The following is a 17,046-nucleotide window of genomic DNA, read 5'->3' as shown; positions in this document are numbered from 1 at the left end:
AACTGCTATATTTTAATATTGTTTTGAAGTTTAAAAAGTGCAACCACAGGTGTGGAATTCATGCTTCTTCACCTTTTCCCCCCTCTACATCAGTAAGTTATCTTCCTTAAGAAAAATGACTATTACTTCATTTTTATGTCATTTTATATCAAAATTCCAACTCCTGGTATTTAACCCTCAGGTAAAAAGGGACAATACGCTATATTTCAATACATGAAGAATCAATTGCGGTATATAAAGGATGAGAAAAATTTAACAGTCTGGCCTTCAGGCCAGGTGGGAGGCAGAGGTGTTTTCTGTTTCTCTGCTTTGCCCTTCATAGAGGGTTGCAAATGTCAATGGTTAATTTACAGAACATTACTTTACACCTGTGCAAAATTGAGAAATGGTACAAACCTTCCATCTGCTTCTTTAGCTTTGGCATACTGCAAGTGGATCTTTGGGGAAGAAACATGAGGCAGAAGCTCACCAACTTTTGCCCTAGAAAGGTAGGTTTAGGAGAAAAATATCACCACTATATTCATTCTAAAAGTAGCTTCCTACAATTGATTATTAGTTTTCAGGACTCAAAAAACACTTATCACGATCTTTAAAACATCTTGGCTATTCCAGGTAAAAGATTTAATTGCTTTTTCTCTCGCCTACCACATTCTTCCAAAAGGCCACCCTTGAGGGAAATGAAGGTTAATTCATTAGCTCTTTGGGCCAATAGGGCTTCTCTTTTTTCTAGTAACTTATCTGATCAGGAAGATCTCTGCACCAACTTAAAAGAATGTGTGTTCTTTGAAAAAAGAATATTAATATGAACTCATATAAAAAAGAAAAAAAAAAGGAGATGGAAGGAAGGCCCAGGGAGGGGGAACAGAAGGTACAGGTAGGACAGGTGGGGAGCCCACCAGGACACATTCATTTCCATACCTGCTCAGAAGGAGTATCAGCAAACTCTTACCAATTCTTACAGCGTATGTAAACAGATGCTGCTTTGTCATAATAGAGACCTTTTTCATATAGTTGGGCTGCTTCTGAAAATTGCTAAAAGGGTATGCGATTATTAAAATACTGAATTTATTATGTATAAGACCACATGAATACTTGAGCCCTGGCAGGTGTGGCTCAGTGAATTGAGTGCCAGCCTGTGAACCAAAAGGTGGCAGGTGCGATTCCCAGTCGGGGCACATGCTTGGGTTGCAGGCCAGGTCCCCAGAAGGGGGTGCTTGAGAGGCAACCACACATTGATGTTTCTCTCCCGCTCAATCTCCCTCCCTTCCCCTCTCTAAACATAAATAAATAAAATCTTAACAACAAAAAAACTGCATGAATATTTAAGCATCAACGAGCATACCTTCATATTCTCCAATATGGCAGCACAGTCTCTTTTAAGGAGCCTGCTGGGGTGCTTGAGGGCTTGGTTGACCCCTCGGCGTATGTCTCCCATTCTTATGGACATCTGGGCCACTCCAGCCAGACAGCCTTCATCGTGTTCCTGCCGTGCGGCAAATAGCCAACAAATCAGACCCAAACTTAAAATGCTGTATTTTAGTCAAACAACCAATTTAAATCTGAAATGAGCCCAAAAGTTATGGTTAACTTTCATTAATTCCTTCAGGCAAATGCTGAGATTTTGAAAAAACATTGTCTTTTTTAAAAAAAAAATCATGTTGCAGTTAATATGTTTTTCTTCAGAAGTCTAGATCTTTTGTGTTTAAGACCCAATTTTTACTACCCTTGGTCTTAATACCCTTGCACATCTTTGTATGTCTTCTTGCTATAAAATTTTACATAGGAAGAAAAAATACTGGATATATACCATAAACATTATGAATAAAATTAAGAGAAAAACTGTTTTTCAAATTGAAGATTACTAGGCATGATTAAACATCACAACTTTATTTAAAATTGTTTAATTCATTAAGTATAACTAAAGGACTTTTCAAATAACTAACCTATACTAGAAGAATGTCATGTCAGATTCCATTTTACATAAAGCAGTGTGTCTGGTAGAACGTTCTGTGATGATGGAAATGTTCTGTTTCTGCCCTGTTAGCAGCCACAGGTGGCTACTGAGCATTTAAAATATGGCCAATGTGACAAAGAAATGGACTTGGAAATTTTATTTAATTAAAAATAACAAATAGCCACATGTGGCTAGTGGTGACTGTATTTGATAAAACACACAAAAAAGAATGAACTAAAATAGATGTAGCTAAACAAAGAAAATGCCAAAAAGCCAAGACAAATGAGAAAAGGATACGATCAGACCATTCAGGAAAAAATACAATTGGCCAATAAATAAAACATGCTCAACTTCACTAATAATCAAACACATATAAAATAAAATGAAACACCATTTTTTTGTTGATCAAATTGGTAGAGATAAAACAACTGATAACATTCAGTGCTGTTGAGGATGTGGGGAAATGGACATGTTCATACATGACTGGCAGCTGTATGAATTACCATCTCTTTTGGATATCAATTAGCAGTATAAAAAAATGAAAAACACACATTGTATGACCTAGAAATCTCACCTGTAAGAATATATCCTTCAGAAATACTATCATAGGTAGCTAAAAATACATGTACTAGGAATATTCAATTGCAATGTTTTATATAGAAACAGAAACAACTATAGTTCAAAAAGGACACAGATGAAAAAATTATGGTACAGTAATCTCCTCTTATCTATGGTTTTACTTCCTGTTGTCAGCTGTGGTCTGAAAGTATGAAATAGAAAATTCTAGAAATGAATATGTGTTTTAAACTGGGTCCCTCTGAGTAGCATGATGAAATCTCATGCCATCCACCCAGGACACAAATCCTCCCTTTTTCCAGCATATCCACGTTGTATGTGTCCCCAGCCTGTTGGTCCCTCTTGTGATCAGATCCACTGTCATGGTATCAGAATGCTTATGTTCAGGGAATGATTATTTTATTTAAAATGGCCCAAAAGTGCAAGAGCAGTGCTGTTGCATGTTTGGATACGCCAAAGAGGAGCTGTAGGTACTGCTTTAAGGAAAAAGGTGAGTACAGTAAAATAAGGTATTTTGAGAAAGCAAGAGACCACATTCACATAACTTTTATTACAATATACTGTTATAATTGTTCTAATTTATTATTAGTTATTATTGTTAATCTCTTACTATCCTAATTTATAAATTGAACTTTATCACAGGCATGTATATATAGGAAGAAACACAGTATATACAGGGTTGGTACTATCTGTGGCTTCATGTTTCCACCAGAGGTCTTGGAATGTATTCTCCACAGATGGGGGCCACTGTACTTCCAGGCAATGGAACTGCAGTTCTAAAATTAGAGCAGTCCTATGTGTTGACTTGCAAAGACCATGAAGAAAGCAAAATATTGCTTTTCACAGAATAAAGTCACAGTTGATCTTTGCTTAATGAATGGAAATTATTTCATTTTTAGTAAAAATCCATATGATATACATATGGAGAGAGTCTGGTTGCAAACATAAAATTGTTAACAGTGGTTATCATTAAGGGGTGTGAATGGAAGAGAGAACGTTGGACTCTCACTTTTTAAAAAACAATGATGTTTTATTGTTGATGCTATTACAGCTGTCCCAAATTTCCCCCTTGGTCCCCCTCCACCCAGCTCCTCCCACTCCCTTAGGCAGTCCCCACCCACTGTCCGTGTCCTGCATATATGTTTTTGGCTACTCTGTTCCCTGTGCTTTACCTTATATCCCCATGACCATTCTATAACTACAAATCTGTACTTTCTAATCCCTTTACCTTTTTCACCCATCTCCCTGGCCCCCCTCCCGTCTGTCAACCAGCAAAATGTTCTCTGCATCTACGATTCTGTTTCTGTTCTGCTTGTTTATTTTGTCTTTTAGATTCAATTGTTGATAGATATGTATCTATTGCCATTTTATTGTTCATATTTTTGATCTTCTTCTTAAAGAAGACCCGTTAGCATTTCATGTAGTACTGATTTGGTGATGAACTCCTTTAGCTTTTTCTGGTCTGGGAAGATCTTTATCTGTCCCTCGATTCTAAGTGACAGCTTTGCTGGGTGCAGTAATCTTGATTGTAGGTCCTTGTTTTTCATCACTTTGAATATTTCTTGCCATATCCTTTCTAGCCAGCAAAGTTTCTTTTGAGAAATCAGCTGACAGTATTGTAGGAGCTCCCTTATAGATAACTAACTTCTTTCTCTTGCTGCTTTTAAGATTCTCTTTATGTTTAACCTTTGGCATTTTACTTATGATGTGTCTTGGAGTGGGTCTCTTTGTATCCAGCTTGTCTGGTATTCTCTGTGCTTCCTGAACTTGTATGTCTATTTCCTTCACCAAGTAAGGGAAGTTTTCTTTCATTTTTTTTTCCAAATATTTTTCCAATTTCTTGCTCTTTCTCTTATCCTTTCATCACCCCCTATGATGTGAATGTTGGTATGCTTGAAATTGTCCCACAGATTCCTTACACTATCCTCATTTTTTTGGCTTCTTTTTTCTTCTTGCTGTTCTGATTGGTTGTTTTTTGCTTCCTTATATTCCTAATTGCTGATTTGATTCTTGGCTTCACCACTCTACCGTTGATTCCCTGTAAACTGGTGTTTTTTTTTTTTAAATTAGTATATCCTTTGTTCCTGACTGGATCTTTTATGCTGTTGGGGTCCTCACTAAGTTCCTTGAGCACCCTGATAACAAGTACTTTGAACTCTACATCTGATAGATTCCTTTTCTCCATTTTGTTTAGTTCTTTTTCTGGAGTTTTGTTCTGTTCTTTCATTTGGGTCATTTTTTTGTCTCATTTTGGCAGACTGCCTGTTTTGTTTTTTGTTTTTAAATGTATTAGGTAGTTACTATGTCTCCCAGGCTCGACAGATTAGCTTAATGTGGTAGGTGTCTTGAAGAATCCAGTGGCACAGCCTCCCCTATTACCCACACTGGGTACTCAAGGTGCACCCACTGTGTGGGCTGAGTAGCACTCCTTTTGTAGTTGAGCCTTGATTGCTAAAGGCATGTCCAAGGTCAGCCACCGCCTGTGTTCTGTTAGGTTCACATAGCATTAGCTACAAAGAGATCTGCAGATGGCTGCTACTTGTGCTGGGCCTGGGGCAACTTATTGAGAAGGAAGGGGCTCACTGAAGCCAGATGCTGCCTGCTTGGGAGAATTTAGGAAAATTCCAAGTTAGGGCCGAGACCAGCCATTCATATGGAAAGTCCATGGGAAACAGCTTCAGTAGGCCTGAAATTTGGTTGGGGCGGGCCTTGGGGATCACCAGGGTGGGGCAAACAGTGTGAGCCAGGTTGATGGAGTCTCAGATATGATGCCCACAGGCTGGCTCTGTGGGAGGAGGACTAAGAAAAGCAACAGTGGCCTTTGCCAGCACTTCTGTCTGGGAGAAGGCTGACCCCCGCCCCCAACTCTTGCCCTGATGCTGGACAATTGAGTTCCTCCCTGTATGTCATGATGACTTTCAATCTGCTGCCCCGGCAGTGGAGCTCAGAGGGACTTAGTTCAAGTAAGACTGGGTGCAGGCCTTTTAGGAGGAATGGCCTGGGATTCCAGAAGTTTCTGTTTCCACAGCCTCAATCCCTGCTTGTTTCTACAGCCAGAAATTATGGATACCTATCTTCCTGGCACTAGGATCATGGGCTGGGGGCTCTGGTGTGGGGCTGGGATCCCTCGTTTCTGAGATTGTTGGTGTGGGAGCAGCCCATTCCGCGTCTCTGCCCCTCCTACTAGTCTTGATGTGGTTTCATCTTTAATTCTGTAGTTGTAGGATTTCTATCCAGCTCAATTTCTGATGACTTTGAATGACGGTTATTCTATAGCTTAGTTTTAATCTTGCTGTGGTTGTGCGAAGAGGTGAGCAGCATTTACCTACACCGCCATCTTGACCAGAAGTACCCTCACTTTTCATGTTAACATACTTTGGTGATTTTTTAAATTGACTATAATAAAATTGTATTATTTTTGTAATAAAAATGCCAGACATAAAACACAAAATAAAAAATATTTTCAATCTTTACAAGACATCACCTAACATAAAAACATCAACTATTATTGCAAAATCTAGCTTCTTGACTAAAATTGTGGGATGGGAGAGTGGGTTGGAGCAGTGGGTTAGATCATGCTCACCAGGTTCATCATAAAAGAGATAGCATGAGAGATGGAATGGCAGAACCTTTATGGCCTGAGAATTCACTTTCAAAGTGGTTACTGAAACTTTTTAAGACTACAAGGAAAAACCTTATGAAAATCATAGTCTGTAAGTGGGAAGGGATACAAATCTTACTTCCAAACTTAATAAGAACCTTATGTTTAGGATGCAATGGACAACATTTTTTTCAAACTGATAAAAATATTGTCATCTTCAGTTTTTAAAAATTTAAAATGATTTAACTATACCCTTGCAAAACTGTTAATAAACAAAAAAAGTTTATCTGCTAAATATAAATAAACACAATGCAAATAAGATCATATTTTAAATGAAAATAACAATAAACTGAAAGATAATTATGCATATCTTATCTTTATTCAAGGTTACCTTATTATCACCTGTTATTCCTTTCTCATAATGAGCCAAAGCATTTACATAATCACCCCTGAAAGAAAAATCAGAGTGAATTTTAATACATACTGAAGTATGTTATTTACACATATGAGATTTAGAAGATAATCTTTGTCATTTATTTTTTTAAAAAAGATTTTATTTATTTATTTTCAGAGAGGGAAAGGGAGGGAGAAAGAGAGAGAGAGGAACATCAATGTGTGGCTGCCTCTTGAGCGCGCCCTACTGGGGACCTGGCCTGCAACCCAGGCATGTGCCCTGACTGGGAATCAAACCAGTGACCCTTTGATTCAAAGGCTGGTGCTCAACTGACTGAGCCACGCCAGCCAGGGCTTCATTTCTACAACTATAATCTTTGTGTCAATATTCTCAATGAACCCAAAGTCTATATGAAAATAAAATGGAATTATAGAAAAATGGTTTTTAAAAATCAAAAGTTAGAACCATATTTTCTTTGTTCATAAAACAGTATTTTTCCAGATTCAGAATTTTTGAAATTGAAATGTATTTTATAATAAATGCCAACAAAAATTGTCCAGTTGTGATATAGTTATCTCATGTACATGTGAGAACTTGTATGTGCAAATATTGAGTTGGCCAAAAAGTCTGCTTAGTTTTTTTCGTAAAATAAAAGGCACATTTTTCATTTTCACCAATAACTTTATTGATTTGGATATTTTGAGTATGTTGGATATCTTCTGCGTGGTATAACACTGATTGTTTTCAATGTCTCAATTTGATCACTATCAACTTCAACTGGTCTGCTTGACTGTGGAGCATCTTCCAGTGAGAAATCTCCAGCATGAAACTTTGAAAACCACTTTTGACATATTTGATCAGTCACAGCACCTTCCCCATACACTGCACAAATCTTTTTTTGCGTTTCAGTTGCATTTTTACCTTTCTTGAAATCATAAACCATAAAATACTGAAAATGTTGTGTATTTTCTTCCATCTTTAATATTGAAATGGCTACACAAAAATTCACCAATTTTGATAGGGTTTTTAAAAATGAATGCTGATATGACAGCTGTCACAATATAACCTAACAAAATTGTTTCGAATGAAGTTAAAGACAACCAAACACTACTAGAGCCATCTTATGGAAAAAAAACAATTGAACTTTTTGGCCAACCCAATAAATAATTCATTTATTGTCTCTGCAGGTATTTGCATTAGTAACATTAACCATGACTGAATGTGAATTAAAAGTGGATCTTGAATGCTTCTAAAATTACATGTTTATGCAGCATTAAAATAAAAATGTATGTAGCCTGTCAACTAAGACTATTGATAATTAAGACCGTCTAGCAATTAAGTGCACTGGAAAATTCTAAATCTCTCAGAATAGATTGTGTCTTTTCCAAAGGAAGACAAGATTTGTGAAGTCTGCTCATGCATCATGAATGATCATTACTCAAGCAGTGAAAAGTTTCTGGCTTCATTTCCAACATTAACTGTTGAATTTTATTCATATGCAATTCAACTAAAAAAATACAAATGTAAGCACATAGAAGTTGTAGACCAAAACCTGGTACTTTTCACTATGCCTTGAAATTACACTACAAATTCTCAAATTATTCAGAGGTCAAGACCATGAGCATAGGTTATGAAAAGCAATATGTCACCCTGATGATATGTATAACTGTTGTTGACCAAATGTGATTCAAAACAATATTTAGACTGTAAATATAGAAAATGCTTAAACACAAACTTAGAATTTGATGCTAGAAATGAAAGTGGATAAATGCATGATAAGACATCATTAGAAAAAAGTATTTTTGTTTGCATAATTAATCTCTTTTCCACTTAAGAAGAATTATTAAATCAACAAAGGGCCTGATAATGAATGGAAATTTAGAATTGAAGATATTCAGTAATTCAGCCATTAGATACCAATTGAAATATATAAAGACGAGGACTTACGTGAATTCAAGCTGAATAGCATATTCTTTTGATATGAACGGTATTTGGTCTGGGGCTAATCGCTTTGCCAGCTGTAGGGCCCGGTCCCAGTGCTGTAAATCCCTTCTCATCTATTAGGAAGAGAAAGAAACCAGCAAAGTACTTTGCACGGTCACCACATAGTGCTAGTTTTAATAAAAAGTGATACAGAAACTTTTTGTTTAAAAGATGAAACTTGACCTTTGCAAAGATAATGCGTTACTATAGCATACTTTCTCAGTGTGGGTGACAGAGCCCTCAAAGGGGTAAAGATTGATTTTGGGGGGAGCAAATCTTAGCTATTATTACAGTGGTTTGTGGCCCCATCAAAACTAAATTCTACCCAACAAAACCTTTTTTTTTTTTAGTATTTAATTTTTCTCAATAGGGAAAATTAAATTGAACCAAAATTAATTAATTCAATCAACCAATTGTTCATTTTCCTTCTTACTGAGGAGATAATTTAAAAAGTTGAGAAATATTTTACTATAGAAATTGAGGTTATTTTCTGAGAAAATCTGAAACTATATCACAACATGAATGACAGCAAATATAAAAATGTGAATGTGTCTTTCTGGCTCCTGAGGTCTTTTATTTGTGTCTGGTACACAATCTCAGATACAAACTAATCAATAATTATTAAGAGTTCATTCCTTGCTCTTATTCACATTTTCTAAAGAATTAATAAAAGCCAGTATTTTTCAAGTGCCATTTTCTACCAGGTAATGTGCTTATTTCACAACTAGGCCTTTTGCAGTGAACCATTCTAGTGCCCATTTTAGGGATCCAGAAACCGAGGCAAAAGAGACTTAGTTTTGTATACACACTCACACTGTTAGTGTGTGGTAGGGCAGGGCAGTAGGGCTTTGCCTCTGGCTTCTTTACCTGGATAACCTGTCTGCTTTCGGAGTGAGGAGAAAGGAAGGACAGGGTGCAACCCCCTCTCTCCATTGTGAAGCCGTCACCTCAAAAGCTCTACATGTCTGGTATCACATGACAAGTGTCCATAGCTAAAGGCAGAAGAACTAAGACGACATCTTTGCCCTCACTCCTTGCAGCCATATTCCTACTTCAGTGTGTTCCAATCCAAGTTCTAAAAAATTTCTCAGGGTGTCTCTAATTATCTCAAATACTATTGTAAAATTATCTAAATTCTTTTTTTTAATTAAACAAAATTAATTTAGTTCACTTAACTTAAAAATGAAAGTTTGCTATAGAACAATTTGAAAAAGGTGAGTTGTGAAATTAGCAGCAAATATGTTTTCAAAACTACCTCCTCTACATGGCTGCGAAAATGCTGGTTTGAGGCAGAGTAAGGTTAATGACAGCAGCTACCAGTTTTGTCTTTTCTGTTGATCAGGCACAGTTCCAAAAGATCTAATCTCATTTTTAAATCTTTACAAGAACTCTGTGGACTAGCCCTGACCAGTGTGGCGGTAGGTTGGGTGTCCTCCTGCAAAGTGAAAGGTCGCCTGTTCAATTCCCAGTAGGGGCACATGCCTGCGTTGCAGGTTCGGGCCCCAGTCAGGGTGCTTACAATAGGCGACGGACTGTTGTTTCTCTCTCACATCGATGTTTCTCTCCCTCCCTTCCTCTGTCCCTGAAAATAAATAAAATCTTTGAAAAAAATAACCTTGTGGGCTAGACATGTTATCCCTACTTTAAAGAAATGAGATCTCGGGCGCAGAAAGATGAAATAACTCGTTCAAGGTTAACAGAGCTAGGATTGGAACACAGACGTTTCAGACTCTAAAGCCCACGTTCTCAGTTGCTCTTCCATGTAGCCACTTCTCTCTTCTTCCTTCCATTGAACTAGGTTGTTCATTCTGTTCTAGGCCTTTCACTGCTATGCTCACCTCTGGGAAACTAGTGATGCTACACTAGTCCTTAGCCCACCTTTTAATGCACAGGGGAATTTCATACAACAAATAAAAGATAAAATGTGTCTCAGTTTTCCCATTTGGAAAAGAGAGAGAAATAAAAACACTATCTCACAGGACTGTTGTGAGGGCTAAATGAATTACAGCATGTCAAGTGCTTAGAAAAAACACCTGACATGCGTGAGCACTCAATAAATGGCGACTGTTTTTATTTGCATGCGTCTTTGTAAGTTATAAAATCTCTTCTCTTCGGACACATTTAGATTTTAAATATTTGGTAATGTTACAATACCACACCTTTTATGTCTCCACAGAATGCAGAACAAAAATATTTTTGAAGTCAATGAGCACTCAAAGGCTCTTAAAGCCCGCGTCTCAATTCTAGCGGGGGCAAGGCATGCGGTGCGTGGTGCGCGGTGCCGAGAATTCGAGCTGTGTGACAGGGGAGCGCCGCCCTCCAGTTCCGTCCCCCCGCCTTGTTTGCTGCCATACCTCCAGAGCAGCCATAGGACAGCTGGACGCAAGGTACAGGTCCTGGGCCAGGTTGAAGTCGTCAGTGAACATGGCAAGGTGTCCTGCCAAAAGATTGTAGTCCTCTATCCCCTAAAGTTAAAAGCAGTTTTAATGAAAATATAGGGTTTAATTATTTTTTTTTTAAGACTTTGCTTAATAGTAAGTGGTAATCTTCTAAGCAATCAACTTATTCGAGTTAGGTAAGATTAACTACAGACATTTAAAATGTATGAATAAATACCATTTAAATCCTAACCTGTTAATTCCTATAAGAAGCTGTTTACCTTTATTTGTTCCAAGGACATCACCATGCCAACATTTCTAACTGCTCGATAAACGCGGATTGCGAACTCCACTTCCATGTGATGTAGACAGGCCCTGGCCAGCTCACCCCAGGCAGCGTGATCGTTCAGGGCCCTGCCTATTTCCCAAGCATCAGAAAACCTGGAGTTTGAGCATGGGAGTTTAGTCAGGAAGCTCTATTTGCCCCCTAGGAGACAATTTTCAGATGACACGTAATATAAATGTCATGCCCTAGATAAATTTTACAAAACACTTGTTAGCCTGTAATAATTTCCAAGTTATGAAAGATTACATAAATTTTTCTTCCTTTTTTTTGTACAGATGATTTTTCTTGAATTTCTTTTATAAATATAAATCTACTCTGGATAACCACATTCCCCCCATTAACAACTAATTCTATTTATTTTTGGTTTACTTTATACACAAATGAAAATTTTTTTTGCTCTCACATAAGCCTGATAAAATTAGTACTCCTATGAATTTGGAAGTTTAAAACAGGGGTCAGCAAACTATGGCCCAAAGGCCAAATCTAGTCAGCTGTCTGTTTGTGAGAATAAAGTTCAAGTGGAACGCAGCTACTCATCAGCCGTCCGTGATGGGTTGTCTCAGCGGCTCTTGCGCTGCAACAAAAGACTTGAGTAGTTGTGGCAGAGACACTGTGGCTCCTAAGGCGTGAAATACATACCGTTTGGCCCGTAATGGAAAGTTTGCTGACCTCTGGTTTAAAACATGACATAAATGCCAATTAAACTTTTTGTGGAACCTTTACATTAATGAATATATTATACCTATTCATCTATTTACCTCTGCATTTTCCCATCTAACACACATTTATTGACCACCTATATATGCCAGGAGCTGTGCTCGGAACCAAGATACAAAGACCAAACACAGCCACTGTCCTTCAGGTGTCAGAACTGGGGAAGGTGGAAGAGACAGATAAGTGAACAGATGACTGGAACATAGCACAACAGAAGCAATCAAGGGCTTACCACATGTGAGTCTTTGTGCTAAGTACTTGGTATAAATTCTCCGACTGGAATACCCTGACAGCGCTACCCACTATGTATTATTATGGTGGTACATACAGTGGTAAATGATAAAGTTCTCTAAACCACTATGTATGAGTATATTGTATTCTGGCTCTGAGGCAATGCACCAAAAAGACTGCAAGTGTTCGCGGGGCTTCAAGAAAGGCTTTCTGGAGTAGGAGAGGGCCCCACTGAACAGTGAGGAATGAGGAGTTACTATTGTAGATATAGAGAGAGGGGGAAGGGCATTCCAGGAAGAGAGAGCAGCATGTGCCAAGGCAAAGAATCATGAAAAATGATGGATTCGATCGCCAGTGTAAGAGAGAAGACGAAGAGGAGTGGGGAAAGCTGAGGTTGGCATTAAACCATCAAGTGCCTACCATGACAAGGTCCCCAAGGAGTAGGGATTTCTTACTAAAGGCGATGGGAAGTCACTGCAAGGTCTTCAGCCAGGAAATAAGAAGGTCAGACTCACATTTTCAAAAGTGTGTGAAGAACTGGTGAGATTGTTATGAGGCTACCAGCAGAGAGAGCAGTCAGTAAGTGGTTACATTATAGTGCATTATTCCAAGTGAGGGACAGAGTTAAGATTGAGGAATATGGAAGGAGAAAAGGATCTGGGGTGGATGTGTGTGGGGGTATGTGTGTTAGGACATGTGCATGTATGATCAGAATGGAGGAGAAAAGGGGGCTGGGGAAGACAATGAGTTGTCTTAAACAGCCCAGGTATGAGGAGCTCATGGACTCCCTACCATATATGCCTAGTAGGACGTGGTAAACACAGGATTAAGTTGAAGATACACATTTCAGAGTCAGCCTCCTACAGATGGTACTGGAGCCATTAAGTAGAGAAGATGCGCTCAGGGAAAATAATTGGAGTGAGGAGAGAAGAAGGAAGCCCACGGAACCCTCCTTGAAGAACGGCAACATTTAAGGGATGGTCAGGAGAAAGAGAATCACGAAGGGATTAGCAGTGGCCCTAGGATGTAAGGGAAAAAAGCAAGAAGAAAAAATCTCACGCAAGGCGAAAATCAAGCTTTGTTATAATGAAATTAAGATATTGTTGAAATAGCTGTGTTTATTAGAATTTCACAATAACTGCACTAGCTGGGTGACTGGAGACCTTCTGAATGACTTTTTTTAGAATTCCCACATTCTCCTATCCATTATCTTATCTGAGCCTCACAATAATCTTGGGAAGTAAAGGAGGTAAATACTATTATCTCCATCTATTTTAATAGGAGTCTTGACCTTTAATATCACAAAAGCAAAAAAGCTTCATGGAAAGTGTTTAAAACCTTACCTTTTGAGCAACAAAGTCTGTGTCAGCATTTGCCTCAGTTCATTAGGCCCCACATCTTTAAAGCTGTGGAGAAAGCTGTGAGTGCCCAGGTAGATGCTGTTCACTTTCCCACTCTGTGTCTGGCAGGTCACCTCTCCGTTGTATAACAGCAAAGGTTTATGAGAGAAGGGAACTTTGGTGCCACCAGCCAAAATGACCTTGGAGCCTATATTATAAAACAGACATCTTAATACTGAAAGATACTCCTCAGCACAAACATCAGAAAAGAATCTTTTAATTTAATTGCAATGGAAATTTTTTTTAATCAACAAATGCACAAAAGGAGTGATTAAGTACCTTGTATAGTGTCCTTGTAAAAGACATAAGTGTACACCTTATCATCATCATAAGCAATAAATACACCTTTATCCAATGGCCAGTTTTCCCAAAGAACACCTTTAATGGTTGGTGAAAAATCTGGAATCTCATACGTAGCATCATTAACCTACAAAAATAAGATTTAAAGATTTGCCCAAGTCTGTGCATAAATCATTACCATTTGCTGTGGTAAGAGTCTGCTTGTAGTCTTAGCGGGCATAGCTTACCAATTCATATTCAACCCAACAACACTCAGCCATAACGGGAAGGAAAATTTCTTTTCCCATTCCTATACTAGGTCGGGATTGAGAAAAAAAAAAGATAGTTATATGGAAAATCAAGGGTTTTTATCTAAAATTTGGTGAATATGCAGGAAAAACTACAAGCTTGGGCACAAAGCTACGAGTTAAGGAAAAAAAAAGCTGAAGCAGCTCAAGACGACAGAAACGTAAACTATGAACATCTGTGTTTAGACATGTTCCAATCTTGGGCATAGAAATGCTCCAGCTAGAAAAGAAACAGAAATTAACTTACAGATGATTTCAAATTTAAATAAATTCCACTGGCTATGATTTATTTCAAAAATTTCTCTACAATGCACTCTAACAAACATAAAATGTACTGCTACAGTAATAAAAGCTATTAAAAAATCAACCCACCTATTCCTGTGAACTCAAGCAGGTAGGCTAACATGTACGCTGAATGTGGAGCTGAGAAATGCCTTTCTTCCTAATCTGGCTTCCTCTAAAAATAAGAATGAAATATAAAATTCCTGCAAATAATAACTAATGCTGTAGAGCAGTGCTGTCCAGTACAGTAGCCACTATATAATAACCACACGTGGCTACTGAGCACTGAAATGTGTCCAGTCCAAATTAACACATATTAAGTGTAAATTAAACATTGGACCTCACAAAGTTAGTATCAAAGAGTGTAAGTATCTCATCAATAATTTTTTATATTGATTAGTTACTGAAATGATAATATTGGATTAAATATATTATTACAATGAATTTTACCTGTTTCTTTTTAACTTTTAAAAAATGTGGCTAGCAGAAAATTAAAAATTATGTACGTGGTTCAAATTATATTTCCATTGGATAGTGCTGCTTAGCAGGTATTGTACCAGTTATTTACGTATGTAACGTCATTTAATTCTAACCTCATAGTCTACAGATACAATTGTTATGCTCATTTGCAGATGAAGAAACTGTCACACAGAGAAATTTTCCCTAAATCACACAGCTAGTAAGTTGAAGAGCCAAGATTTGAACCCAGGCAGTGTGGCTCCAGTCTATGCTTCTAATCACTAGGTTGTACTGACTTTCAGTTTGTAAGGAGAGCACACCAGTGCCAATGGACTGGTGGCAGAATTCTTTTTTCTTAAAGGGTACTCATTTGTTGAGTGCTTATTATGTGTACTAAAAGCTTGACATGCATCATCCATTTGATTTTTATACAACAACCTACAAAAGAGGTACTAGAACTGAATTCATTTTATAGATGGGAAAACTGGGAGGCCAATCAAAGTGGGAGCTTGGGAGCAATCCACCCTGGCCTCATACCAATGATGGCATTTGCTCACTGTGTGACCTTGGACAAGTTACCCACCTTTCCTATGCCTTAGTTTCTTCACCTATAAAAGGGCAATAATATGAGTATTTATCTCTAGGGTTGCTATAAGGATTGAAAGAGATCCCTGCTATATGTAAAGAGTACTCAGTACAGAAATATTAGTTGTTATCATTACTAATTTTAAATTCAGCCCTGTCTGCCTGTCTTAACTTAAGTGCCCATGCACTTAAGTGCCCATACTACACTCTATTGCCTCTCTCAAGGGCAACATGTTTATACACTTTCTAGAACATATCTCACGTCATCCTTCACAGGCATGCAAGGAGTGATGGGGTATATACATTGTTTAATTAGGGCATGTGTAAGAAAAAAGTCTTCTCTCCCAATTTCGATGTACAAATGAGTCACTTCCTTACAATCCACACGGTGAGGAAATATAGGTTGAATAAATTTACATATGAAGGGAAATTTAAAGTTTAAGAATTTTTAAGGAGAATAGTAGTCTGAATAGTTATATATTTGCATACACACACACACACACACACACAGCACAGGAGCAAGGCTTCTCTCAAATTATTTGATGTTGAGTGGAAAATTAAACTGCGACACTAGCACACGATGACAGGGTGGGTGTTAAAGTCAAACGAAGTGCACAGCACTCTGGTCAAAAGTCCAAGGGCCTTAGTGCCACCTCCTGCTGAGTCCGAGGCCACAGGGAAGGCTGGCCTTACTCACAGACGAGGCTGGGTTATTACTTAAAAGAGGAGTTTAGTCCTGTGCACACAACACTCCCCTGTAATATCTTGCCTCACCACCTAAGATTCTACTTATTAGTGAAATCTTAATTTGAATAAAAGCAAACCCCCCTCTACAGGTTGGCTGAGAGCCTACGCTCTCATGGAGTCACTCTTTGTGTGGATATTGTTTTACTAGGGTGTTTTTTCTTAATACCTAACTGAGCTGCAGGTTAGATCTGGGAGAGGGGGTGGGGATGAGCAGGAAGCAGTGAGATAATTCTGGACTTGAGGGGTTTAAGGGAGGTAAAGAGGGCAGGGCTTTAACTAACATCTGCTACCTGCTCCTGATGACATGCTTAGAAAAATTACCTCACTGGCACCTCATTCCAATTCTATGAGGGAGCTCATACCAGCCTCTTTAACAGAAATTATCAGGGAAAGGAAAACTGTAAATAGAAAAAGAAAAGTGTATCAAGTTGTTTAGGCAGGACTCACTCTTTGCCGTTTGTCTAGCCGTCAGACCCCAGTTCTGACTAACCCCTGTCAGATCCCTGATCTACCTCTGACCCTCTGTGTATCCTAAGCAGCGGTTCCCACCTGTGTGTGGTGACTCCACACGGGGAAGCAAGGCAGCTCTGCTTCCTTATGCCCTGCTACAGAAAGCAAGTCTGTACAAGATGGAATTTTCCTAGTGTGTAGAGGGAACTCAAGGTTATCTTTACATTTATGCCATTTTTCCTCACTGGTTTTGTGATTGGGAGAGGAATGAGTTGAGTAAGAACAAGCACGTTAAAAAGTTTGTATGGATAATCAAGTCATTCCTGGGGAAAACTGCTACATTTGTCAAAGAAAGAAAA

At 38.2% G+C, this 17,046-nt stretch overlaps 1 protein-coding gene across 1 annotated transcript in view; it reads right to left on the bottom strand.

Annotated features, from left to right (window-relative positions):
• The window catches only part of WDR19 (WD repeat domain 19), a 69,921-nt gene that overhangs the window by 21,222 nt on the left and 31,653 nt on the right, over positions 1–17,046 (bottom strand). Inside the window, exons 16-24 of the mRNA XM_054582054.1 lie at positions 13,857–14,004; positions 13,521–13,725; positions 11,168–11,327; positions 10,863–10,973; positions 8,473–8,582; positions 6,523–6,580; positions 1,343–1,483; positions 950–1,032; positions 397–480 (exon numbers count right to left, since the gene is read on the bottom strand). Coding sequence (XP_054438029.1) covers positions 397–480; positions 950–1,032; positions 1,343–1,483; positions 6,523–6,580; positions 8,473–8,582; positions 10,863–10,973; positions 11,168–11,327; positions 13,521–13,725; positions 13,857–14,004 — 1,100 coding nt within the window. The remainder of the gene's footprint in view (positions 1–396; positions 481–949; positions 1,033–1,342; positions 1,484–6,522; positions 6,581–8,472; positions 8,583–10,862; positions 10,974–11,167; positions 11,328–13,520; positions 13,726–13,856; positions 14,005–17,046) is intronic.

Source organism: Pteronotus mesoamericanus, unplaced genomic scaffold (genome assembly GCF_021234165.1).
Source record: "Pteronotus mesoamericanus isolate MK-2021 breed Mesoamerican mustached bat unplaced genomic scaffold, CSHL_Meso_final contig_68, whole genome shotgun sequence".
Lineage (NCBI taxonomy): Eukaryota > Metazoa > Chordata > Mammalia > Chiroptera > Mormoopidae > Pteronotus > Pteronotus mesoamericanus.
Note: the sequence above shows the minus strand (reverse complement) of the source record. Positions and strands in the feature narration are given on the sequence as shown.